The sequence below is a fragment of the Sus scrofa genome, chromosome 7 (assembly GCF_054392235.1).
Source record: "Sus scrofa isolate SSC_HxYL_T2T_F1_AM1 chromosome 7, Sscrofa_HxYL_maternal_Yorkshire_Landrace_v2.0, whole genome shotgun sequence".
NCBI lineage: Eukaryota > Metazoa > Chordata > Mammalia > Artiodactyla > Suidae > Sus > Sus scrofa.
In genome coordinates this window covers 133,883,658-133,910,961 of record NC_139389.1, presented here as the reverse complement: position 1 = coordinate 133,910,961, position 27,304 = coordinate 133,883,658, and the positions used below count along the sequence as shown (strand labels likewise).

The 27,304-nt window shown below is 51.1% G+C and overlaps 1 protein-coding gene and 1 long non-coding RNA gene across 2 annotated transcripts in view; one reads left to right on the top strand and one right to left on the bottom strand.

Annotated features, from left to right (window-relative positions):
* Positions 1 to 27,304, bottom strand: part of PPP2R5C (protein phosphatase 2 regulatory subunit B'gamma) — a 192,490-nt gene that overhangs the window by 29,322 nt on the left and 135,864 nt on the right. The window contains exons 10-14 of the mRNA XM_021081604.2: positions 24,925 to 25,124; positions 5,632 to 5,742; positions 3,967 to 4,059; positions 3,756 to 3,886; positions 476 to 535 (exon numbers count right to left, since the gene is read on the bottom strand). Coding sequence (XP_020937263.2) covers positions 476 to 535; positions 3,756 to 3,886; positions 3,967 to 4,059; positions 5,632 to 5,742; positions 24,925 to 25,124 — 595 coding nt within the window. The remainder of the gene's footprint in view (positions 1 to 475; positions 536 to 3,755; positions 3,887 to 3,966; positions 4,060 to 5,631; positions 5,743 to 24,924; positions 25,125 to 27,304) is intronic.
* LOC146402094 (uncharacterized) lies at positions 10,811 to 18,196 on the top strand. Its single transcript, XR_014811437.1, has 2 exons — positions 10,811 to 13,472; positions 15,702 to 18,196. It is a non-coding gene; the product is annotated as an uncharacterized LOC146402094 (long non-coding RNA).

Below are 27,304 nucleotides of genomic sequence, written 5' to 3'. Positions count from 1 at the left end.
GTTATCAATTTTCAAAAAAATTTAAGAAAAAGATCGCAAGCAAGAACTCGGAATATGATGACGTTTTTGAAACGTTATTGTATCAGTTTACATATGAAAAATCTATAAAATCAAAGCAATGTGAAACAGTAGCATTTGCTCAACACCCCAACTGCATGATAAATGACCTAGCTGCTCAGGGTCAGATATAAACCTTCTCGTTGTAACTACTTTTATCCCTGCTCTTGAGGAAATAAGTGAAGTGTGTTTCCGTAGTCACACGTGGAAGCCCAGGAGCAGGAGAGGCCTGTCATTTCATGTGTTCTGATCCGGGGCCTCGCCAGCCCCTGCGGGAGGTGGGGTTTATTTAAGATCTTTTGGAGAACGGTTTAAAGTGCCTTGCTTTGGGGAGGGGGCGGTGGAACACAAGGAACTGGATCCTTCTGGCATAAATTCCCCCAAGGCCATTCGCTACGAGTAACACGGAGACACTTACCTTCCCAATATTTCCAGTAATTCTGCTATGCCATTGTGATGCTCTGTTTCATAAATAAATCTAGAAAAAGCAATTTGCTGTTTAGAATTCGACACCGAAACAATGGCTGGAAAAGACTAAAAGCCTCTTGAATAAGAGAACAATGCTTTTAGGGAGAAAACCACGTAGCCGGGTAACAAGCACAGCTACTGCGGGAACGTCCTGGGGGCTGCTGGCCGTTTCCAGAGAGACTCAAGACCTGGATGCAGACACGGGAGGAGGGCAGGGCGTGTGGTGAGTTCAGATGCCCCGACAAGCGCCCGAATTTCCACCACCCAGATTTGACAAGGAACACCCTGCTGTTTGCGTTATCTCTCACACACACACACACACACACACACACACACACACACACACGTCCCCTCCAGCGATCCCTTTAGGCATTTTTTTGCTGCATTTCAACCTGAGTTGACATCTCACTCAATTTTAAAGCCAGCCTGGGACGCGTCATCCCGGCTGCTGGCCCTGCCCTGGAGTGGAAAGCCCGCCACGGGAGTCCCACCTCCGTGGGCGTCTACACTGGGAGGCGCTGCCGTCTGTGAAACTCAACCTGAGGCTCCCTTCATTGCACTTGTTTTCCTGCTCCTCTGCGTGTAACTGGGAGGGCTGGGCACCCTGGCCAGTCGGCGTGCGTGGCTCCCGCAGTCCTGCATGGTCGACTCCACTTGGGACAGACCGGGCAGCTGAGCTCTGCGTCACTGTGACCTGTCTCCTGCTCAACGTTTAAGCAGGGGTGGCTTCTGCTATAAGCCACTTTGCTCTCTTCAATCAACGTTACTATGTTCTCAGTGAGAAATTCTTTTCTTTTTAAGGCTGTACCTGTGGCACACCGAAGTTACTGGGCTAGGAGTCGAATCAGAGCTGCAGCTTCGGTCTACACCACAGCCACGGCAACACCAGATCCGAGCCACATCTGCGACTACACCACAGCCTGCAGCAACACCAGATCCTTAACCCACTGAGCAAGGCCAGGGATCGAACCCACATCCTCATAGATGCTATGTCTGCTTCTTTTTTTTTTTTTTTTTTTATCTTTTGTCTTTTTTTGTTGTTGTTGTTGTTGTTGTTGCTATTTCTTGGGCCGCTCCCGCGGCGCGGCATATGGAGGTTCCCAGGCTAGGGGTTGAATCGGAGCTGTAGCCACCGGCCTACGCCAGAGCCACAGCAACGCGGGATCCGAGCCGCGTCTGCAACCTACACCACAGCTCACGGCAATGCCGGATCTTTAACCCACTGAGCAAGGGCAGGGACCGAACCCGCAACCTCATGGTTCCTAGTCGGATTCGTTAACCACTGCGCCACGACGGGAACTCCTATGTCTGCTTCTTAACCCACTGAGCTACAACGGGAACTCCCAAGAGAAATTCTTAACTCCTAATTATTTTATAGATTTGAAGTAGGTATAAGAAAGAGGAAGTAAGGAGTTCCTCTGTGGCACAGGGGCATCGGCAGTGTCTCTGCAGCACCAGGACACAGGTTTGACACCCACCCGGCACAGTGGGTTAAAAGATCTGGCGTTCGGCTCAGATCGCAACTGCAGCTCAGATCTGATCCCTGGCCTGGGAGCTCCACATACTGTGGGAGAGCCAAAAAAAAAAAAAAAAGAGAGAAAAAAAATTGGAAAAAAAAAAAGGAGAGAAAGGGAGAGAAGTTCCCCTTCGTCCTCTTCCCGAGGGTGCAGCACGGGAGGGAGGCCTAAAGACGCAGGCAGAGCAGGCACGGGCCACCTCCCAGGCGACGCGGAGGGGGGTTCACAGGCAGAGGTGGAGGCCACCCCCGCCCCCGAGGCTGGGCTGCCTTCGACTCCGTGAGCAGCCCTGGCCGCCCGGGAGACCGCGTGGAGCACACCTGTCCCCGGAGCCCCACGAGGGCGGGCGGGGGGGGGTGTCGCGGAACGTGGGAAGTCATGCTGTCGCTGCCGCAGCAGAACTGCAGCCTGCTGCCTGTCTGCCACCGCAGGGCCACCTCTGACCCCGTCTGTTTCACCCACACATGAAAACGCTGACCGAGCAAGAAGCCGCAGAGGGCGGCAGAGTTCACGCTGACACCTGGGAAATCCTGCCTCACCTGACACGACACGGCTGCACTGCGAACAGCCCTCGTCTTTCCCCGCCCGCTCAGGCTTCTCCAGGGTGCTCTGGCGGGGCTGCCGGGTCCCCCCGTCCAGGGTGCGCCTGCACCCTCCCCTCCCTCTGGCCCTGCAGCTGCACGACAGGAAACCCGTCCGCTTGAGCATCTCCCAGCGGGATGCCCTCGGCCGGGCTCTGGCTCCACCCAGAGCAGGGCCCTGGGGGGGGGGCGCGTCCCGAGGAGCCAGCCTGACGGAGTAACTGCTCGTTCAGTGGGCTTCCAGGGATGGAGGAGAAACTACACCGATGGGCTCATCCATTAGCATTTACCTGGTGCTGCCAGGAGCCAGGCAGGCAGCTGGGGCCGGGGCTGTTTACGATAAAGCTGCTGGCACCATGTGCCAGCCCCCCCACCCCGACTGGACCGTCCGCCAAGCTGGGGGTCTCGGGAAGCCTGGGAGGGGGACCAGAGGGCAGGCGGGCGGGAGAGAGTATGAGACCACCCCATCCCGGGAGGATCAGAGAGGCCGCAAGGTCTGGGCAGGGGGTCCAAGGGCTCGCCTGGGACCTGCACCTGCTCATCCAGAGGTCTTGTCAGAGGAGCTGGAGGCCACAGCAGACGAAGGGAGTTGGGATGTGCTAGGACCACAGGCAGGGCTCAGACATGGGGCTGGGGAGGGTGTGAGGGGTCCAGGGGTCAAGCTGCACTGGTCACCACACTGGACTCTCAGGGAGCGTTCTCCCGTGGACCCTGGGGCTGTGCCCCCCCAAACCAGCAGGCGCAGAGTGCAAGTCCCCACCCACCCACCCGCGGCCCAGCCCTCAGGTCCCCCAAAGATGCTCATGTCTCCTCCTTCCCTCCTCCCACGGAGACGCAGCAGGAAGAATGGGCACCGCCAGGTGCAGGGGAGACGCTGGCTCTGGACGGACGGACGCCCACATCCAGAGGGACCAGACTGGGGGGAAAAGGGCGGAACAGACATGGGTGTGAGTGGGGAGGCGGGCGAGCAGGGAGGAGACATGAGCAGACGGGGCCCTGACAGGCTGGCTGCTCAGAAAGGGCCACTCGTACTCCTCGGTCCCTCTGCCAAAGGGGACGAGGTTTGGGGCGGGGGTGGTGATGCGAACCACACGTCAGGCACAAAGGGAAACGCCACCAGGCACAGACTTACCTATAAAATATATTATTTATCTGTTTTCTGATGTAAGCTCTTAAGCCTAAGAATTTTCCATAGATTCTGTGAAGGGTAGTTTTGAGGAAATCTCTCTCTCGAGGGTCTTCACTGTCGAAGAGCTCTAAAAGCTTCAAGAAGAAAAAGACACTCAGTGACTCAACACTCTGCGTGTCGGAGCGCCTGCAGGTGCAGCTCATTCGCACCTTACCTGCAATACAAACTTCTGATCAATATATTTCTTCGCTATATTAGGCTGGAAATCTGGAGACTCTAAAAATCTTAAGAAAAATTCATAAACAAGCTAGAAGGAAAAAAAAAAAAACAATGAGTTAAAAAACGTGGTATTTATTAAATGGAGATAAAAAAAATACACCGTGAGTCGCATCTTTGCAAATATTACCCTTAAAAGAAAAGGGGCGTGTATCTACAGAGTTTATGCCGAATCTCGTGGCTTAACTGAATGGTACCTGAGGTGGTCATTGTTTACCTGGGCCAACAACTGTGGACCATGCCCTTAAATGGCACCGAAACAACGGCTTTCCATGGCAGCTGTCACCAATGCTCAGACACCACAGTGACAGCAGCCACAAGCCAGGCTGTGACCAAACTCCAGGTGAGGTTTGCAGCCTGTCACCTCTGCGTGTCCTGGCAGAAAGGCCAGGTGGACAGGAAGCGGGCACTGCTGGGCAAGTGGGTCACAGAGTCACCCAGGGCTGGGATGCCCCCTCCCCACTTCAGGAGGGGGCCGCAGGCTGTCACGGTTACACAGCATCACAGACACCATGAGGGGAGGTCCTGCTACCGAGAGGGCCCTTCTGCCTGCTCCTTCCCAGGCTTTGCACCTGCCTGCCTCCCCTCCCTCAGCTGGCCCAGACCTCCAAGCCCAGCTTGAGGGGTGTGCATCCTGCCCAGTCAACCTTTCTCCTTACAGATGCACTACAGGGAGTTCCCACTGGGGCGCAGTGGAAACGAATCTGACTAGTAACCATGAGGACACGGGTTTGATCCCTGGCCTTGAGCAGTGGGTTAAGGATCCGGCGTTGCCGTGAGCTGTGGTGTGGGTCGCAGACACAGCTCGGGTCCCGCGTTGCTGTGGCTGTGGCATAGGCCAGTGGCTGTATCTCTGATTAGACCTTTAGCCTGGGAATTTCCATATGCTGCAGGTGTGGCCCAAAACAGCAAAAATCAAAACAAACAAACAAAAAAAACAAACAAAAAAAACCACCCAAAAACCAAACCAAAAAACACATGTGCTACAGAAAAGCCTCAGTGGGCAGGTGAGCCCCAGGGCATGCAGCAGACATACGTAAATCTAAGTACCAAAGTGAGAAATGTCTGCCCAGGAGTTCCCGTTGTAGTGCAGTGGTTAATGAATCCGACTAGGAACCATGAGGTTGCGGGTTTGGTCCCTGCCCTTGCTCAGTGGGTTAATGATCCGGCGTGGCCGTGAGCTGTGGTGTGGGTTGCAGACGCGGCTCGGATCCCGCGTTGCTGTGGCTCTGGCGTAGGCCAGCGGCTACAGCTCCGATTCGACCCCTAGTCTGGGAACCTCCATATGCCGCAGGAGCGGCCCAAAGAAATAGCAAAAAGACAAAAAAAAAAAAAAAAAAAAGAAATGTCTGCCCAGGTCCTCTGACCTCAACTCAGTGGTCATTCCCACTGAGAACACATGACAATTCCGTATCTTCGTACAAAGTGTCCAAACAAATAAAAAACATGTTCTTTCTGCTGCTACAATACTTCTCTCCGCACGCACAGGTTTGCAAGGGCCCGACACCAAGGCCCAGAGGCCCATCGGGGGCCAGCGCACCTGCCCTGGAGAAGAGCCCAGGGCACCCCCACCCCGGCCTCTGCGCCCTCGCAGATCCAGTACCTGGAGGTGAGGCCAGGCTGCTTCTAACGTTGGCTCATCTTCCTCTGGGTCAAATTCTGCTCCCGTAGGGTTGGAGGAAGGTGGTAAGGTTCGAAACATGTTAACTGCAAACTAAAATCCACACGTTTGTAATTATAATCAGGACGTTAGAAACATTTACAGAGAACATTTAAAATCGCCTTAAGTAATTTGAACGATAGCTGCTTCCAGGGGTTATCCGGCTCCTCCTTCTCTCAACACCGAGAAGCAGTGTGGGTCAAAGCTGCAGCCTGACCCACGGCTGTGGACGGGTGACCTTTCAGGCGAGCAGCTTCGACACCTGCTGATGGGCGGGGGTGGCTCCCAAAGCTGGGTTATAACCAGGGAGCGCAGGGCAGGGAGAATGTTCAAAGAAAAGGGTGAGGTTATGAAAGAAACGGCAGAGGTCCCACTGCTCCGGAGCGTGGCTGCCAAAGTCCTCTGCAGTGACAGTGACGGAGCAGCAACTGTCAAGACAGAGTGACTTCTGGAGAGCGGCTGGCTGGAGACCGTTTCCAGAGAAAGGGCTGCATGCGGGTGAGCGAGGCGGCGTCACATCACAGGACGTGGCTCGGCAGCCCAGGACCGACGGGGCTCTGAGGGCTCAGCTTCCTCCCTCCCAGGACTCCCGGTCTCCGCTCTGCTCGCCACCCCTGCTGTCTGTAGCCCCACACTCCCATTCGTTTCAGCTCCATAAACATCAGCGTGTTTTACAGCAGATGTGTCTTCCACACAAAATCTAGACTCCTTTGGAGCACAGGTGCCTTCTCTGCCCGCGTGGTTAACATTGGATAAAGCACGACACACGTTGACAAGGGCCTGGGGTAAATGCCAAAGTTTAATTTTCCTCTATCGCCAACTCGTAACTTCTTTTTCTCTCGCAGTCAGTTTAAATAGTTTGTTACTTCCCTGAATCTCTGAGCCCACCACATGCCAGTTACAGAACTGGGCTCCAGGGATCAAAAAAGCTCTCTGGCCCCCGAGCCCAGAATCCAAAGGTCTGACACACGAGGCAGAATCCGGCTCCACAACCACAGTCGGGGCTCCGTGCAGTATCTGGGGCGAATCTGGCTGTTCAGAAATCAATCTTGTAAAGAAGCTAAAACTCCCCAGCACCGGTTTCGTTTCATCTTGTCCTTCTGTTACTGACATGGAACCCACACTGTAGCACCATTTTCCAGGACAAAAACCCTCCCCAGGCCGTGGGCTCCGGAATGCTTGGTATCAAGTGTTTGCTGCCTGCGTCATATGAGGGGGGCAGACACAGTCCGGGGACAGAAGGAACAAAGAATGGCTGGGACAAGTGACGACAAAAATCTTAGTAAAAATATGAGTAATGCGGAGTTCCTGCTGTGACACGACAGAATCTTGGAAGCGCTGGGACACAGGTTCCATCCCTGGCCCCACACCGTGGGTTAAAGATCTGGTGTTGCTGCAGCTCGGATCTAATCCCTGGCCCGGGAACTCCGCATGCCGTGGGGTGGCCAAAAAGAGAAGAGTAACGCTGAGATATTACGTAGAAAGCAGAGGGCTGGCAGCTGTGAACGGGGTGTGTGCACAGGGCCCCAGAGGAGGCTCCCCAGATGGGGGACCAGAGGCTGGACAGCTGTGACCAGGTAGCAGGGCAGGTCCTCTGTCGCCAGCCCCCAGGGCCCGATCCCAAAGCCCACCCACTAAGGAAAGGCTGTACCCTTCGGCCCCCTGGTCCCCTCCTGGGCTGCACGCGTGGGGCAGCAGGACCTGCCCAGCTGACACAGCGCCGCCCTCCTTCCTGGGCTGCACAGAGCCTGAGGCCCTGTGGGCGGGGGGTGGGGGCTTCCTGAGCTGGGCTCCCCTCCTCTCCATCAAAGCCAGTGATTAGGGGGCTCCAAGAGAGTCGCCTAGAGACGGGGGGGCCTTAGAGGAAGGAGTTGCACACGCGTGCTGGGGTGGAGGTGTCTTGCCAACACCCGCGCTGCCTCTCTGGGAGGCTTGCTGGGGCGCCTGTGATGTCGGGGTGCAGAACACCTAGAGGGCACACATGGGTCGCCTCCTGCGAGGTCCCCAGGGCTGCGTGTTAGGGACACAGAGGCTGGGGGAGAGGGGTGGCGGGCCCCCAGGAACTCCAAGGGAGCGGTCAGCTTGCTCATAGAGGGGCTGGGGGCTGGGGCGCCGGCAGACAGCTGCCCTGCTTGGAGGGGTCTTCCCTCCTCCAGAGGACGCCCCCCCGCCGCCGCCCCGTGCCCCCTCCTCGCTGGGCAGAGATCTGCTCAGGGCTTGGCCAGCCCCCGCCTTCCCTGTCAGGTTGGGTCCCTCCCTAGCCAGGCTGCCCACAGGGGAAGGCGGGTGAGGTTGGGAGTCTGGGGTTGGGGCGTTCAGGGCGTGACAGCTGTAACAGGAGCAAAGGGACATAAAACAGATCCCGGTTAGAGGCCACGTTTGAAAAAAATAAAACACGCCCGCTGGGCTGGCTTGTCCCAGAGCACCTGCTACTCTGCCAACGACCTAGTTAGTGCCTCATGAAGGCACGTGGCCCCGTGGTCACACCCGGGGGGCCCCTCTCGGTGAGGAGCTGACCCTGGAGTGTGTGGGGCGGATTCCAATCAGGTGAAAAGTCTCCTCAGAGCAACACTGGTTTCCCTGGGGCCGGGGCATCCGGACCTGCCCGCACATGGCAGCAGACACTTCCTCCAAAATCTGTCCCCAGCCCCAGGTCTGCCTCTATCCTACCGGCTGCGTTTCTCCAGAATTCCAACTGGTCCATGGTCAGCTCGGACGCTCCATAAATTGCTGCAGGGAAGCTGATGATTCAGCCTCGACCAGAAGCCCCACTGCCCGGTGCCTGGTCCGCTCCGGCCCGACCCTGACACCTGCACATTCACCAAGGCCCAGGAGCTGAGTTAGGGGCCTGCGAGGGGACCAGGCCAACTTGCTCTGAATGCCAAAGTGTCCTGGGAAGAGCCGGGAAGTCTGACGACTGTCTGGCTCTGATAAAAAGTTACTTCTTTCCCACAACAAATACCTCACACCGTAATTTCTACTCTCCTTTCCTACCATCTCTAGAGAAGACTAAAGATACCGAAAACCAACGTGTAGATAAAAGAGCAGCGCCCAAGGAGTTCCCGTCGTGGCTCAGTGGTTAACGAATCCGACTGGGAACCATGAGGTTGCGGGTTCGATCCCCGGCCTCGCTCAGTGGGTTAAGGATCCGGTGTTGCCGTGAGCTGAGGTGTAGGTTGCAGACATGGCTCAGATCCTGTGTTGCTATGGCTCTGGTGTAGGCCGGCAGCTGCTGCTCCTATTTGACCCCCAGCCTGAGAACTTCCATATGCCGCACGAGAGGCCCTAAAAAGACAAAAAAACAAAACAAAACCCCAAAAGAGCAGAGCCCAAGAGCAGGCCTTCCTGGGCTTCTAACCTGCCGAATTTCTCAGCACAGCAGCTTCGGGCTCCAGGCAGTTGAACACCATGGAGCTGACGCCCAGGCGCCATCCAGACGGGCGGCGTGCTGTCTGCGAGCCTCCCAAGGCCATTGGCGTCAACATCGTGCCAGGGAAGCCAGAAGGAATCCATTCCTACTGCAGGTCTGGAAGTGCTGGATCCGATGTGGGCCACGCAGACCACGACGCCCTCTCAGCTGAGATCCACTGACCTGGAGCGAGCCCATCCCCAGACAGGAGCTGGGACCCGGTCTGCACAGGAGGCGGCACGGCCTCGTGGGACGCGGAAGTTCCCAGGCCCTCCTCTCACCCAGAGCAGGGCCCGGGAAAGAAAAACCTGCTCGGGCTTTGGTTTTCTCACCCGCGGAGGGAGGCAAACCCCTTCTTTGCATTGGGCACGTGGGAAAGGAGGAAGCCCTTGAGAAGGGCACCACGCCGGCCGGTGGGTGCTGTGACCCACTCGGCCTGGGCACGGCCTGCCTGCGTCTACAGCTCTCCCGGTGCGTCTACTCTTTGTACCTAAACCACCCTGCAGCTGTTTTTCTCCTAATTGCGAAATTTACTGAATAAACGCAAACCCAAATGGCTTGAGAAGCAAGCCATTGTGGAAAATTCTCACAATTCGGCAATAACACGCAGCCTTCCTATACCTGTAATATTCACCCCCAGTGGGCGAGGTAAGAGAATATTCATGCTGGGACACAACTGCAGTGCGGCAGCACAGCACACGCAAAGGTTAAGGCAGGAAGGGGTGGCCTCCACAGAGAAACACTGAGAAGAATCTCATTTCAGGGACAAGGAGAGAAAGGCTGCTTACTCAGGGCTCTGTTGAAAACCACAAGGGTCATTCTGCTACGTTTTGGACTGTTTTATTCAGGTGAATGGGATTTGTCAAGGGGAGTCCACCAGAGGCCAGACTACAGCTCTTCCTCCTGAAACAGGTTCTGGGGGTCGTACTGCCTGCTAAGCTCTGCTTCCGAATAGAAAGCTGTTATTTGGTTACTGATGACAAAACAGAGCCGGGAAAACCAACAGAGGCAACAGTCAGACCATCACAACTGGGCCACCGACTCCAAAGCCCCAGACGCCAACCTAAGAGCAACACCCTCTCCACCCACGCCAGGCGAGCAGGAAACAGAACTGCCAGGAGGACCCAGGGTTGTGGCCGCAAGAACGACTAAGGGCCTAGGAGCCGGCAGCCCCAGGAAGGCAGGGAATCACAGCGCACGGATGAGGGTGACGTGCGCCAGGCCACACAGACGTGGGTCCCCACAAGCACCCTGGACATAACTCGGATTCGGTCCTTGATGACCGCGATCAGCCAATTTAAAATTCAGATGATAAAAATGCTAGTAGCAGCCTTAAAGGGAAAACCAGTCCCTTTGCTCACGGGTAAAGTGAGTTTACTCGGGTTTCACAGCAGAACCCAGGCGTCCTCCTGGGGAACTCACTGCAGACTCGCCAGCACCTGCCCAGGTGCCCGCACCCAGTCGGTCCTCAAAGACCTGCTGAGAGCAAGGAGGTCCTTTGGGAAAAGCACCCACCAGTCCCCTAATTAATAGCAATGCAAATTAATTACCTGACAACTGCCCAAACCTCCCAATTAAGCCTTACCTCTCAGCTGCCATGTAATTTCATCAGGAGAGCCTTCCTGACCCCAGAACCAGGTGGGTCCCTGATCTCAGGCTCTTCTTTCATCTGCCAATTTCCTTCCTTCCTCTCTCTCTTTCTTTTTGCTTTTTAGGGCTGCACCCTTGGCACATGGAGGTTCCCAGGCTAGGGGCTGAATTGGAGCTACAGCTGCCAGCCTACACCACAGCCACAGCAATGCGGGGTCCCAGCCACATCTGTGACCTACACCACGGCAACCAGCTCACAGCAACGGTGGATTCCCCAACCCACTGATCGAGGCCAGGGATTGAACCTGCATCTTCATGGATCCTAGTCGGATTCATTTCTGCTGCGCCACAGCAGGAACGCCATCTGCCCATTTTCTCTGTGAAATATAACTGGATGGTTGGGTAGTTCTTGGTTCAATGCCTCTATGCCAGCGCCACCCCCCAGGGCCCATCACACCGCAATGAACACGCCAGGTGGGTGGGGCCAGGTCCCCTGTTCCATGACTCGACATCGCTACTTTAAGTAAGAGCTGTTTTCAAATAACGCAGCTTTCCCTCCAAATAGATCCTGGAAGAAAAGCACTACAAGCTGTACTCTGAGCAGCTTGCTGTTTTACAGTCACGCAAAAATGTTCTTAAACCAAGTTAAAGGTACGGAAATACATAACTACAAACGTTTGCAGGATACTTAATAAAGGGAACTTACTCTCAATTTTTCAAACAACGGACATGTCAGTTTTATGACTATTTCACAACTAGAAGTATCATACCATCTTCTTCAAGTGAAAATACGCCAGTTACTTATAATTACGCATGAGTTTATTTTCTAATTTTTATTTTTGAGCTTAAGAATAGAAAATTTAGGGGTTTCCCTGTTAGGATTTGGCTGCAGCCCAGGTTCAATCCCTGGTTGGGGAACTGAGATCCTGCTTTGAGCCGCTGCACATCATGGCCAAACAACAACAACAACGACGAGGAACAGAAACGTACCTACATGAGATAACCACGAATCTGTAATACTTAGAAGTCAATTCAATTTGTGGTTTTTCTTTGTCTTTTCATGGCTGCACCTGCAGCACATGGAAGTTTCTAGGCTAGGGGTTCAATCGGAGCTGCAGCTGACAGCCTACGCCACAGCCACAGCCACGTGGGATCAGAGCTGTGTCTGCGACCCACACCACAGCTCACAGCAACGCCAGATCCTTAACCCACTGAACAAGGCCAGGGATCAAGCCCACATCCTTGTGGATACTAGCTGGGTTCTTAACCCAGTGAGCCACAATGGGAACTCAATTAGTGTTATTTAAAAATAACACTGGAAATGGAAGTTTCTCTGTGTGTTTTCTTTTGTTTTTGTTTATGCTGTGCCTGTGGCATGCAGAAGAGTTCCTGAGCCAGGGATCGAACCTGCACCACAGCAGTGACCATGCCAAGTCCTTAATCTGTTAGGCCATCAGGGAACTCTTGGGAGTTTCTCTTAAGTGGTTTAGTCTGGGCCAAAGGTGAATTTTACACGGTTTCTGAATGATTTAACCCAGTATCATTACGAGAAGCCTCAATGCAAAATAGCTGAATTTGATAGTGAATAACCATGCAGCCACTAACTAGTTTACCACTGATATTCTTAAGCATCTGCTTTATCACAATACTGATTTTTTTTTTTCAGTAAACTGAGAAAGTTCAGGATGGCTTTAGAAGAGCAAAACTATATGGTCTGCATTCCACGTGACGCGTACACCGCGAGGGGAAGCTTCAGAGCGGAAGTGCTTACTTGCCGGCCACACTCGGACAGCCGACCGCTTGCTTGCTACGTGCCGCCTCCACTGACGACGTGCACACAGGTAACAGAATGACACATTACACGCACACCCTTTGATCAGCATGTTTTTGCTGAGCCACTGCTGGATCACCTGTGTGAACAGAGTTATGTACTGAGCACTACAAATGAGGCAGAGATTTCCTCTTCTGAACAAGACAGAGTAATCGGAATGGGGTTCCCCTACTTGCTGAAACAAGCAAAAAAATGAAGGAAAAACACATAGAATTACGATTTTAAGACATGGGTTTCAGAGAGGGAAAGACAGAGATTTGAGGGGTGGGACACGAACGCCCAGCATTCTGCTTTGATAGAGTTTCCAGGGTGCAGCACAGGGAGAAAGAAGCCAGGGAAGCCCCACAGATGACAGATGGCTAGAACCTGCAAGGCAGAGTCCCAGGGAGGACGGAGCTGCACAAAGATTACTCCAGAGAGTGCGGAGGCTCCTTGACTATCCAGCTGAGGACTGTTCAGCACATTTGTGCAAGAAAACTATTGGAGGCTGCAAAAAGAACTACCTGAGAAGACCCGAGAGAGGTGGTACTAACCCAAGGCTGGGAGCATGCCTGTTCCCACCAAGCAGCCTGGAAAAACCCATCAATTCACGCAGCACTGGGCTCACCACGAGAACAGCCTGCCTCAGTAGGGGGATAATTAGCCACGAAAGGTTATGCCCACGGTCCTTCCTAACGCATCTTGGAAAGCAAGAACTGAAAGGACCAAACTGTTTGTAAGTAACTGAACTGCATCCCAAATAATCCCCAGAACGTTAACAGAAATAGGGAAGTATGCCACACTCATAAAGGCAAAATCCACAGTGCCAGGCATCCAAAAAAAAATTACCAAAGTGGCATGAAAACATCGTTTACAAGATGCAAACTATTGCATTTGGAGTGGATAAGCAATGAGATCCTGCTGCAGGATCTCTCTCTCTCTCTCTCTCTCTCTCTCTCACACACACACACACAGGTATACACGCAGGGTGTAGATATACAGGTATAGCTATATATCTAGTCACCTGTGATGGAACATGATGGAGGATAATACGAGAAAAAGAATATATGTGTATACATGTGTGTATATGTATGTGCGTGTGTGCGTGTGTGTGTGTGTATGAATGACTGGGTTACTTTGCTGTACAGTGAAAATTGATAGAACATTGTAAGTCAACTGTAATAGAAAAAACAAAAATCTTAAAGAATATTTATATTGTGAAGGAAAACCGATCAGTTGAACTGACCTGGAACTGACCCAATAGCGGAATTAGAGACAAGGCTAAAACAATATTTTATACATTCAAAAAGTTAGGCAGAGATATGAAGACATAGAAAAGACACAAACTACATGAGATGAAAACTACGATGCGTGAGATGAAAAATTTACTGGATGGGAAATAAAAGATGAGACAGGGAGTTCCTGTTGTGGTGCAGCAGAAACAAATCCGACTAGTATCCGTGAGGATTTGGGTTCAATCCCTGACCTCGCTCAGTGGGTCAGGGATCCAGCACTGCCATGAGCTGTGGTGTAGGCTGCAGACGTGGCTCGTATCCCACGTTGGTGTGGCTGTGGCCAGCAGATTTGACCCCTAGCTTCCATATGGAGCAGGTGTGGCCCTTAAAAAAAAAAAAAAAAAAAAAAAAAGCAAAACAAAAACAAAAAACAAAAGATGAGACACTGAAGAAAAGATTAATGAATTTGAAGACAGAAAAGGAAATCATCAAATGAAACATACAAGGAAAAAATGACTAAAAAGAAAAAGAACAAGCCTGGGAACTTCCAAGCTGTAGGCAGAGGAACTGTGTGTTTAGAAGAACAGAGGCTGGAATGGCAGCAGATTTCTCACCAGAAACAATGCAAGCAAGAAGACAGTGGAGCAAAAATTTTAGAGGATTAAACCATGACCTGTTGTTCTAAACCCACCAGTATCGTGGTTCAGTCCCAGACCACTGAAACAAAGAGAATGTCAAGATAAAGCTTGAGTCACATGAAATTTTTGGCTTCCCAGCGCATGTGAAAGTTATGTTTACATTGTACTGTACTCTAAGTGTGCAATAGCATTTCGTCTAAAAACATACATACCTTCGTTAAAAATACCTCATTGATAAAAATGCTAACCACCACCTAACCCTTCAGTAAGTCCCAACCTTTTTGCTCTTGGGGGGTGGGGGTGGGGGTGGGGGGTTGAAATATTTCAGGAATTACCAAAATGTGACCCAGAGACATGAAATGAGCCAATGTTTTTTTGGAAAATGATGCCAATAGATTTTCTTGATGCAGGGCTGCCACCAATTTCAATTTGTGAAAAACATAACATATTCAAAGTGCAGTAAAGTGAAGCATGACAAGTATGACTGTATCTCTTCCAAAATCAAATGCAAAAGAAAGGCATTTGCAGACAAACAGATGCTCGAAAAATTAATCACCAGTAGACCTGTGCTGCAAGAAATACTAAAGTCTTGCAAGAAGGCTGAGAACGATAAAACATTAATAAAGGAAATTAAAGAGGATTCAAAGAAATGGAAAGATAGCCCATGCTCTTGGGTTGGAAAAATTAGCAATTAAAATGGCCATACTACCCCCCAAAATCTACAGATTTAATACAATCCCTATCAAATTACCCATGACATTTTTCACAGAACTAGAATAATCCAAAAATGCATATGGAAATATAAAAGACCCCAAATTGCAAAAGCAATCCTGAGGAAAAAGAACAAAGCAGGAGACATACCCTCCCAGACTTCAAACAATATCACAAAGCCACAGTCATCAAAACAGTGTGGTACTGGTACAAAAACAGACATATGGATCAATGGAACAGAATAGAGAGACCAGAAATAAACCCAGACGCCTATGGTCAATTAATCTTCGACAAAGGAGGCAAGCATATAAAACGGGAAAGAGACAGTCTCTTTAGCAACTGGTGCTGGGAAAACTGGACAGATGCATGTAAATCAATGAAACTACAACACACCCTCACACTGTGTACAAAAACAAACTCAAAATGGCTTAAAGACTTAAACATAAGACATGACACCATAAAACTCTTAGAACACAGGCCAAACATTCTCTGATGTCAACTGTCCAAATGTTTTCTTAGGTCCGTCTCCCAAGGCAACAGAAATAAAAACAAAAATAAACAAACGGTACCCAAAAACCCCCAAGCTTTTGCACAGCAAAGGAAACCATAAACACACACAGACAACTCAAGGAATGGAGAAAATAGTTGCAAACGATGCACCTGACAAGGGCTTCATCTCCAAAATATACAAACAACTCACACAACTCAACAACAGAAAAACAACAACCCAATCAAAAAATGGACATTGCTCCAAAGAAGACAGACAGCCAGGTAGGCACATGAAAAAGTGTTCAACATCACCAATTATTAGAGAAATGCAAATCAAAACTACAGGAGGTACCAGCTCAAACTGGTCGGAAGGGCCATCATGAACAAGTCTACAAGTAACAAATGCTGGAGAGGGTGTGCAGAAAAGGGAACCCTCCTACACTGCTGGTGGGAAGGTGCACTGGTACAACCACTACGGAGAACAGTGTGGAGGTTCCTCAGAATACTGAAAACACAACTACCACATGGGAGTTCCTGTGGTGGCGCAGTGGAAACAAATCCGACTAGGAACCATGGGGTTGAGGGTTCGTTCCTGGGCCTCGCTCAGCAGCTGTAGTGTAGGTTGCAGATGTGGCTCAGATCTGGTGTTGGTGTGGCTGTGGCTGTGGCTGGTGGCTACAGCTCCAATTAGACCCTTAGCCTGGGAACCTCCATATGCCGTGGGTGTGGCCCTAGAAAGACAAAAAAAAAAAAAAACAAAAGAACTACCATATGATCCAGCAATCCCACTCCTGCACATATATCAGACAAAACTATAATTCAAAAAGATACATGCAGCCCTATGTTCACAGCAGCACCATTCACAACATCCAAGACATGGAAGCAACCTAAATGTCCATCCACAGGTGAATGGATTAAAAAGATGTGGTAGATACACACAATGGACTACTCCTCAGCCACAAAAAAGAACAAAATAATGCCATTTGCAACAACACGGTGGCAACCAGCGATTCTCACACTAAGTCAAAAACAGAAAGGTAAATACCATATGATATTACTGATATGCAGAATCTAAAATATGGCACAAATGAATCTATCTACAGAACAGATTCACAGACCTAGAAAACACACTTGTGGTTGCCAAGGGGGAGGGAGGAGGAAGTGGGATGGACGGGGAGTTTGGGGTCAGTAGACGTGAAGTATTCTATTTAGAATGGATAAGCAAGGAGGTCCCGCTGCACAGCTGGGGAGCTAGACTGGCCTCTTGGGACAGATCACCAGAGAAGAGAGAAAAGGAACACACACACACACACACACGGCTTGGGTCACTCTGCTGTACAGCAGAAAGTGGCACAACACTGTAAACCAACTATATTTTAATAAATAAAAGTAAATTAAAAAAAAAGTCCTTCAAGGAGAAGGAAAATGGTTAGATGCACCCCTGGCATGAAGAACCTGCAAATGGTAACTATCTAGGTTAAGTGTAAAAGGTTTCAAAAAAATTATTTAAATCTCTTTAAAACAGACGTGTTCTAAAAATAATACATTGTGGAGCTTGAAACACGTGAAGAAATAAAATGAATGACAACAAGAGCAGAAAGTTGGGAGAGAAGACATGCAAGCGGGTCGTAAACTTATAATCTCTGTGAAATGGCGCATTGTCACTTGAAGGTCAACTTCGATTAAAGACGTATCCAGAAAAGGTAAGTAAGTGAGATCAAACAATAAAGAGTGAGAGTTAAAAAGCCAACAAAGGGAGTTGCTGTTGTGACTCAGTGGTAATCAACCCAACTAGCACCCATGAAGACGCGGGTTCAATCCCTGGCCTCGCCCATTGGGTTAAGGATCCGGCACGGCTGTGAGTTGCAGGGTAGGTTGAAGATGTGGCTTGGATCTGGTGTTGCCATAGCTGTGGTGTAGGCTGGCAGCTGCAACTCGAATTCGACCCCCAGTCCAGGAGCTCCCATGTGCCGCTAATGAAAAGAGAGAAGATGGAATCATAAGAAGTATTCAATTGATCCGGGAGAACAAAGCAGAAAAAGAGAGACCTCAAACAAAAACCAGATGGGTACACAGAGAAAATACAGCAAGACGGCAGATACCAATACTCACGGGAAAATAAAACGGTCTGAACACCCCCAGGAAAAGGCAGAGCCCCGACAGCATGCTATCTGTATCTGTGTAAAGCTACCAACTGGTCCAAAGTGAAAAGAAACGTGTGCCAAGTCAACACTGGTGGAAAGGCAGCTGGGAGCGGCTATATTAACATCGCACAAAATCCATTTTGGAAAAATACTATGCCCAGTGATTTAAGGATCATTTTATAGTTATAAAGGAGTCAATTCAACTCATAAATAACCCTAATATTTATGCACCGAATAACATGGAGCATTTGATACAACTGTAAGAAAGAGACAACAGGAATTCCTGTCGTGGCTCAGTGGTTAACAAACCCGACTAGGAACCATGAGGTTTCGGGTTTGACCCCTGGCCTTGCTCAGTGGGTTGAGGATCTGGCATTGCCCTGAGCTGCGGCATAGGCTGCAGATGCGGCTCGGATCCTGTGTTGCTGTGGCTCTGGTGTAGGCTGGCGGCTACAGCTCCAACTCGACCCCTAGCCTGGGAACCTCCACATGCCGAGGGAGAGGCCCGAGAAAAGGCAAAAAGATAAAAAGAGAAAAAGAAAGAGACAATAACCAATTAGAACTAGAAAATTAAAGCCCTACTTACAACAGCACCAAAAAATGAAGTGCTTATGGATCTAAAATCTATATATGCAGAAACATATACATGAAAACCACAAAGATGATCAAAATGGGAAATACACTGTGTTCAAAGTTTGACAGGCTTGATAGTTTCAAGATATCGATTCTCTTCAAATACACATATTCATGAAAAGAAAGGCCCACCAATTTAGGAGCTTAGAAAACCCAGCTTCAGGGAGGTATAACTGACTCAGGCAACTGTTTGTAAAGTGTACAATTTGCTATATTCAACATCTGCAGCGTTCCCGTTGTGGCTCAGTGGCTAACGAACCCGACTAGCATCTGCGAAGACGCGGGTTCAATCCTTGGCCTTGCTCAGCGGGTTAAGGATCCGGCTTTGTTGGATATGCCTCCATAGGCCGCAGGTGTGGCCCTAAAAAGACAAAAGACAAAACAAACCCCAAAACACAAACAATTTGCATCCATCTGTGAAACCATCATACAATCTGGATAATAAACATACCTGTCATTTCCAAAAGTTTCTTAGTAGCCTCTAAGTTGGTTGGGGTGAGGTGGGAGTGGGCTGAGGCAGGACTAGGGAGCAGTGGAGGGAGGAAGAACATTAGCTTCTATGTTTCTGTATTTACTTCCCTGACATTTTAGCAGGTTTGAATCCCTGGCCCAGGAACTTCCACATGCCGTGACTTTGGCCAAGGAAAAAAAAAAAAAAAAAAAAAGAAAAAAAAGCAGCAAACCAAAATAAAATAAGCATGCATTTTAAAAATTTTCCAAGTCTTTCTCCCGGAACTAATAGAGGGGAGTTAGAGCTGTCACCGCTAGTACTGAGGTTTCACCTCGCGGACAAGGCAGGGGGGCCACTCTGCACAACCCAGAGAACACCTGCCACGAAGCACCAGCACCAGGTAGAGCAGGGTGGCAGCCGTGGAGACGGGTGCTTCCCACACTTTTTGACCTCGGGACCCTTTAAACTCCTAAAAAGTATCGAGGATCCCAAAGAACTTTTGTTTATGAGAGTTTTATCTATTGACACTGACTGCATCAGAAATTAAACCAGAGAGATTTAAACACACTCATTTACTATAAAAATATAAATCCATTACATTATGCCATATAAATAACATAAACATAAAAAATAACTTTTTTTTCTTTGTCTTTTTAGGGCGGCACCCATGGCATATGGAGGTTCCCAGGCTAGGGGTCACATCAGAGCTGTAGCCTTGCGCCTACACCCCAGCCACAGCCGTAGGATCTGAGCTGAGTCTGCGACCTACACCACAGCTCACAGCAACACCAGATCCTTAACCCACTAAGCAGAGCCAGGGATGGAACTGCATCCTAATAGATACCAGTCTGGTTTGTTTCTGGTGAGCCACAATGGGGACATCCAGACAAATAATGAATTCTTCATAACTAATGTTAGTTATTTCATAAAAACAACTCATATTAAATAAAAATATTTCCCCAAAAACATTCAGTGTGAAGAGTGGCACTGTTTCACGTTTTTGCAAATCTCTTTACTGTCTGGCTTAGTAAGAAACAGCTGGATTCTTACATCTGCTTCTACGTTCAGAGTGTTGATTTGTATGAAATCTAGGAAAAAAAAAATCTGTCTCTGGCAGATAAGCAGTTGGAAAAGGGAGGGTCAATGAATAGCCCTTTTAGACAACTGTGGACGTTGATACGACACCAACACCTACCAAGTAGTCGTCTACTCAAGGCTAGCTATTCTGCAGAATTATAAACCTTATCTTTTTATTGAAAAAATTTTTTATGGCTGCACCTGTGGCATATAGAAGTTTCCAGGCCAGAGATCAAATCCCAGCTGCAGGTGCCACCTATCCCAAGCTGTGGCAACACCAGATCCTTTGACCCACTGTGTCGAGCTGGGGATTGAACCCACGCCGCCGAAGAGGCAGGAGGCCAGGCTGTGCCGTGGCGGGAACTCCGGAGCCCGACTGGTTTTCGTGCACTCCCGGGACCGCGCAGGCATCATGTCCCCCTCATGTGGTCCCGGGCACTGCAGACCACGTGCGTACCCGCCACCCCCGACGTCAAGCGGAAGCTCACACTGGCAGGGTCAAATGCCCCCACGTTCACAATTCTGCCCAGAAGCTCGCGCTCTGCCGTGGACAGCACACACTGCCCGTTACTTCCCTTGAAGCGACACTGCCATTCTGCTCACTCTGTGAGGAAGCGCTCCCCGCACCCTCCGGGCTGCAGCGGCCTGATCATTAGTCGGAAGCAGTGGCCGCACCGGCAACTTGGTTTTGCTGTCGGGGTTTGACGCTAAGAAAGATGCCAACGCCTGAGAAACAGATTAATTAGGTAGCTCAATTGAAAAACAAGACAGAGCTGGTCGTCTTTTTTAAATGACGGACATTAGGAGACCACGGCGTGTATGCGATGTGGGCCCGAGACTGCCGAGGCCGGGCGCTCTCCTCCCGAGCGGCGCTGCTTTTCATCCTCATCCCGCACCCAGGTCTTCGTCACCTGGAAGATACGTCAGGCTGGATGACCTACGGGGTCCCTCAAGCTCTAGGACCGAAGTCTACGATGTATGAAACACACAGCACACACGAAACGATGTCACGCCTGTTACGAGGGAGACGCGAGTCGAAAGCACAGCGAGATCCCACCTCTCACCCACTTCCGGCCAGTGTCGCAAAGACAGGACAACAATGCTGACCAGGCGAGAGGCTGGAACCCCCTTCCCTCCCGGTGGGGACGCCAAGCGCGCAGCCACTTTGGGAAGCGCGGCTCTTTGGCTCTTCCAGCGCTAAACTCGAGGTGTTAACATGTGACCCAGCGATCCCCCCCCCACCAGGTCAACGCCCAGGAGAAAGTGCACACAAAAGCTGGCACACAGCGCTCACGGCAGCATCACTCATAGCTGCCAAGCAGCAGAGATTCCTCAGAGGCCCATCAATGGACAAACGGATAAAGAAATGGGGGTGTTATGTTGACATAATGCAGAATTATCCAGCGACAAAAAGAAACCCCGACACACGCGACAGCACGGATGAAACTTGACAACACCATGCGTGCAGCTCCCCTGTGGGTTGAGGATCCAGCGCTGTCACTGCAGCGGCTTGGGTGTTGCTGCTGTGGTGCGGGTTTGACCCCTGGCCCAGAAACGTCCACACGCCGTGGGTGCAACTCCCCCCCGCCCCCCCCAAAAGAAAGTGACAGAAGACATCTTGCTAAATGAAAGAAAGTCACATGTCGCAGAATTGCATTTCTATGAAATACGCACGCGAGGCAAAGCTGTAGACAGAAAGTAGATGAGCATCTGCCAGGGGCGAGTGGAGGGGGTCTGGGGGAGCAGCAGTAACGATTAGCGGGCAGGGGATTTCTTTCAGGGGGATGAAAACGTTATAAAATTAGATGTGATGACGGCTGCACAGTCCTCCAAACATATCATACCCCCTTTAAAGCGGTGGATTTTAGATGTGCATTCTCTCTCCATAAATCTGTTGAAAACCACACAGCAGTCCAGTCTACAGGCAGCCTATTTAAAAGAAGCAGGCGTAGGCGGTGCAACAGCTAAGAGCTCTGGAGTCTTCAGAGGGGGAGGTAACGTCTTTGAAAAAACTACCACAAAACAAAAACCACACAGGCGCACACGCCAACAAGGCGCAGTCCTTCAAGCATGTGGGCTGAGGGCCCCTGCGGTGGCAGGCGCACCGTGGCACGCAGGTGACACTACGAGGGGCCCGCGCCGTCCTGGCCCCCCCAACCCTGCGGGTCCAGGCGCTGGGTGTGCTGAGACCCCCCACCAGCTGCTCTAACTCTGCACTGGTCCTCTCCTCCTGAGACGGTCGGAAACCACTGCCAAGTGCCATCCCTAGCCCGCGCTTCCCTCATTCTATCTTTCATCACCGTCCTCTGCCTACAGAACAAAAGGACAGCAAATCAAACAGGAGGCCTACCCGCCCACGCCCCGCACTCACACCCGAGGGCCGGGCAGGGAGAGGCTGAGCTTCCTGCTGCCTCGCTCCAGCCCCAGCCGAGCAGAGAGGCCACCAGCGGCCCTCTCGCGCAGCGACAAGGAGAGGCCCGTGGCTCCCCGGGACAAGCGGGCAGGTGGCGGTCCTGCAGCTCCCTCCAGCCCAGTTGCACTGTCATCAGCCGAGTGACAGGTGACCGGTCGGAGCTTCGGGAGGGCAGAGGCCACCGCTCTGCCTCCTCAACTGAGAAAGGACACGCTGTGTGCTGCAGGGGCAGAATGCCTGGCACCTGAACGTGGCTTGAATTTCAGGGTGGGGACCAAGCCAAGACCGCGGGAGGACCCGGTTGACAGGGAGATGAGGCGAAACGAGCGCTCAACCCAAAACAGTCTCGAGGGCTCGGGCCTCGGTGGTGCTGGCGTGCGCGCGGCCTGAGAAACCACAGCAGGGCCGGAGCCAGGCGGGCAGCCCCAGCCGGGGTGCAAAGCATGGGCGTCTGATCCACACCCGGGACCCCGAGTCTCCCTGTTCTCTGCAGACCCCGCCCTCCCGGTTCCCTGTGGAAAACCTGCCAGAAATGTCATTTAGTACAGAATAAGTGCATGTGTTTATAAACTTAAAAGGAAATACATCAATGCATTTAATTCTGAATTAAATGACGTAAGGACTAAAGATTTCAATCTTTTTTTTTTTGGTCCTTTTTTCAGGGCCGCACCTGAGGCACACGGAAGTTCCCAAGATAGGGGTTGAATCAGAGCTGTAGGCGCTGGCCTACACCACAGCCACAGCAACACAGGATCCAAGCCTCATCTGTGACCTACACCACAGCTCATGGCAACCCCGGAGCCTTAACCCACTGAGCAAGGCCAGGGATCGAACCTGTGTCCTCATGGATGCTAGTTGGGTTGGTTACTGCTGAGCCATAATGAGAACTCTAGCTTTTTCAATCATTTTAGAAGACAAAGGCACAACCCTGTCCTGAGCCCTAAAAACAAAGTTCCAGGAGGATTACGAAATGTATCGTGAACAAGAGAAGGACGAACGTGTTGGGAGAGAACGTTAGAGATTTCCCTCTGTGATTCTGGGGCTTGGGAGCCTGCCAAAGTAACTGAGAGTTGAAACTGGGGAGAGAAAGGAGATATTCCCCACTTTTCCTTGGTCTGCATGGGTGAGGTTTTAGTGTTTACTGCTCAGGACACCCCTGAGAGGCCTCTGCAGGTGGGATTTTGGGGGAGGAAGCAACGGCCCTCACAGCCCTCGGCTGCCTGCGAGCTGGAGGGTCCCACACTTCAACAGCCGTCACTATACGCGCCGCTGTATGAAACAGACAGCCAAGAGTACGGGGAACTGAGTATTTTATAATAAGCGAAAAGGGGGAGGACTCCGGAAAAAAAAAGACGCATATATGTATTACTGAGTCCCTTTGCTGTACACCTGAAACTAACACAGCATTGAAAATCAACTGTACTTCAATAAAAAATTAAAAAGCAGAACAAAATTTCTACCTTTCTGAAAAGAAAGTCACCAGTAATACTCAAGCTGATCTCAACTTCAGATACAACAGACTGCAAACTGTGAAAAGAACAAGACTTTCATTTCTTTTTCCAAATCAAACAGAGTAAAGTCAAAAATAAACATTTTAGGTCAACAGGTCTAGTCAATTTTGAAATATACAGCTTTGAGGAAAAAGTTAAGGAACTTAAGGAATTCAATGAAAATTAGGATTTAAAATTTCATAGCAACAAGGGTTTCCCAACGACAGAGGAGTACTAGTTCTTTTTTTCCTTTTTTTTTGTCTTTTGTCTTTTTAGGGCCGCACCCACAGGCATATGCAGGTTCCCAGGCTAGGGGTCGAATTGGAGCTACAGCTGCCGGCCTACACCACGGCCACAGCAGTGCCAGATCTGAGCCTCGTCTGTGACCTACACCACAGCTCACAGCAACACTGGATCCTTAACCCACTGAGCGAGGCCAGGGATCAAACGTGCAACCTCATGGTTCCTAGTCGGATTCGCTTCCACTGAGCCACAATGGGAACTCCAGGGAGTACTATTTTAAAGACAGATAGAATACCAACAATTCAGACAAATGCAAAAGCGGAGTTGGGCCTAGGAGTTTTAAAATGGTACAGCCTGAAATGTTTCCGGGTCACAGTGGGACCTGCAAAGGACCTGGAACAGGACGCCAGGGTGAGATGGGAGAGGACTGAGGCTGGGCTGAAAGAGACCAGCAGTGACTACGCAGCAAGACAGGGCTGGGTGTGTCGCAGCCATCGGGTGGGCCGTCCGGACACCAGCTGGGTCCCTCCTCTATTTTAACTCCTCCCAGCATCAGCATTCTCCTGCACGTCTAAATTAGGTAAGGGCACTCCCATACTAGGGCTAGAGAGCTTTAAAAAAGTCGAAAGAGGGCAAGGTGACGGTACACCTCAAAGCTCTAACACCTTCTGCCTCACCGGTGTGAGGAGGAAACGCGGCAACACGCGTAGGACGCTCCGGTCCCCGGAAGGCACCCGACCTCCCTCGCGCTCCTGATGCACGATCCGGGACATGCTACGCAGGTCGGCCTTCTCCTGCGCTAGTACACGTGTTTGAACAGGATTTTCTGGTGGCAAGCGTCGTGTTCGGCTCAAACGTCTCAGCGTCCGTTTGGGGCTCGGCGGCCGCAGGGCACCCACTTACCATGTGCACTACTTCTGGGTAAATCGGCTCCGTGATCACATTGCGACTGTGGGTGATGTATTCCACCATCTCACTCAGAGCAGCTCGTTTGACTTCCTTCCACTTTAGGTCACTCAGCGGATCAGAAACAAAGTCAAAGAGGACACAACACTGGCGTAACTTCTGGATAAAAAGCTTCTCTTGATCAGCAGGAGGAACATCTGAAAAGAAAAAAGCAAAGTATGTTGATTGTGAAAACGCCTAACCCAGAATTACTGTGAGACACTCTTAAACTTTCTACTGTTTTTATCTGAAGTGATAGAAGACTCAAGAAGTAAGAGGTGGGGCGGGCATTGAGGTTGAACACTCCTGAATGAAAACAAAAGGAGAAGACCCAGCTGGCTGCTGCTCTGATCACATGCTTCGCATGATAAAGTTTCTATGCTTTTAACTCTCTGAAGCCACGTCCAGAGTACTGTCCAAAGGCAGTTCCTTCTAAGCGCGTGCACTCAACAAACGTGACCGAGCCCCAGTTCTCACACGCCGGCACCTGTAGGGCAGGAGAACAGAGACACACCACAGCCAGTGTAGGGACGGCTGCGCACCACAGGTACACAGGTACATGACAGGCACACGACAGGTACACAGGTACATGACAGGTACAGGACAGGTACACAGGCACACCACAGGGACATGACAGGCGAGGTGAGAAAGGTCACGGGAAGGGGGCTCCCTCCCTCAGGTCAGCTGTTGCTCTAAGCGTACAGGGGAGGCCGGGGGACATGCACTGGCTACCTGGCAGCCAGCAGGGGGCCTCGGTGTGGCACCTGCTCAAACTGTGAGGGTCCCTACCCTGGTGCCCCACAAAGCACACGTCAGCCCTCAATCTGGGTGTGGTCAACACATTACACACGATGACAACAATGCAGCAACAGCACAGGTAACGACCACAATCACCATTACTGAGCGAGTGCCCACCTGGGCCAGCTGCCAGACTAAAAGCACTGTAGGTATTCACAGGCATTCTTCTCAGGTCATCTTTACAGTGGTACAAGAGAGACAAGACCCAGGCTGACAGGGTCAGCGTGGAGCTCAAAGTGACTGGAGCGCTGCCCGGCTGCCCAGGATCCCGGGACGTTTAAAAACTCCGGTGTGCCAGTGGGAGCTGGGCAGCCTTTTGGGTGAAGGTGAGATCCGTGGCGACGTTAACAAGTGGGACTGACCTACTAACACGCGATGACCGAGACGCGTCCAAGATGCGCCTGACTCAGTGAACCAGCGTTTCCCACGACAGCAATGAACGGTGCCACATATCAGTCGAGCGAAAGAGCCATTCCGAGGGCAAGACAGCCGCTGGGTTTTAACATCATAAAATGGATACACCGCTTACTGATGCCACGTTGCAGATTCCTTCAAGAAACTTCTCACTAGGAGTGCCCATCATGGCTCAGAGGTAACGAACCTGATTAGTATCCGTGAAGATGTGGGTTTGATCCCTGGCCTTGCTCAGCGGGTTAAGGATCCGGTGTTGCCGTGAGCTGTGATGCAGGTTGCAGACACAGCTCAGATCCCGTGTGGCTGTGGCTGTGGTGTAGGCCGGCAGCTGGAGCTCTGATTAGACCCCTAGCCTGGGAACCTCCATATGCCGTGGGCACAGCCTTAAAAAAAAAAGAGGAAAAAAGAAGAAAGAAAGGAAAGAAACTTCTCACTAAGTTTTGGTGTAATATCAAAGAAAATGTCCACAACCACCTGAAAAGTCCATTAAAATACAGCTCCTTTGCCCAATCACGCATCTCCCTTCACTGTTTCAACCGAAACATGGAACAGGCTGAACGCAGCAGCCGCAGGACTCCAGCCATCTCTTATTCAGTCAGACGTTAGAGAGAGTTGCAAAACTATAAAGTGATGCCACTCTCTCACTACACTAGTTTTTTTTTGTTTTAGGAAATACAGCTATTTTCACAAAATGAGAAGGATGAACAGAGGGAAATTATTTTTAAGGAATTAATAAACACTTTTTTCTCTGGTTTAATTTTGCAGGTGATCAGTATCAGTAGCTGAATCCATATAAACAAAAGCTCTCAGGGTCCCACACAATCTTTAGGAAGGTGAAGGCTCCGGGGAGCCCCTGGCCCCACACCAGCCGGTGCCCGGCGGGCCCCCACGGTGTGGGCTTTCCTGCTTCCCGGGCCGGGCCTGGCCTGGCCCCACATCAGAGGCCACTCCCCCGCCTTCCCGCCCCTAACTGCCCCTCCCCTCTGGGGTCCTGCTCAGGCTCCCTGGCTCCCTGCTCAGACAGGACGCGCCCCAGGCGGTCGTTCAGCGCCTGTGCCCGACACTCAGCCACCTCGCTGAGCATGTCTTCCCGTCCTGCCGCTCTGAGGGCAGGTGCCAGGCGACT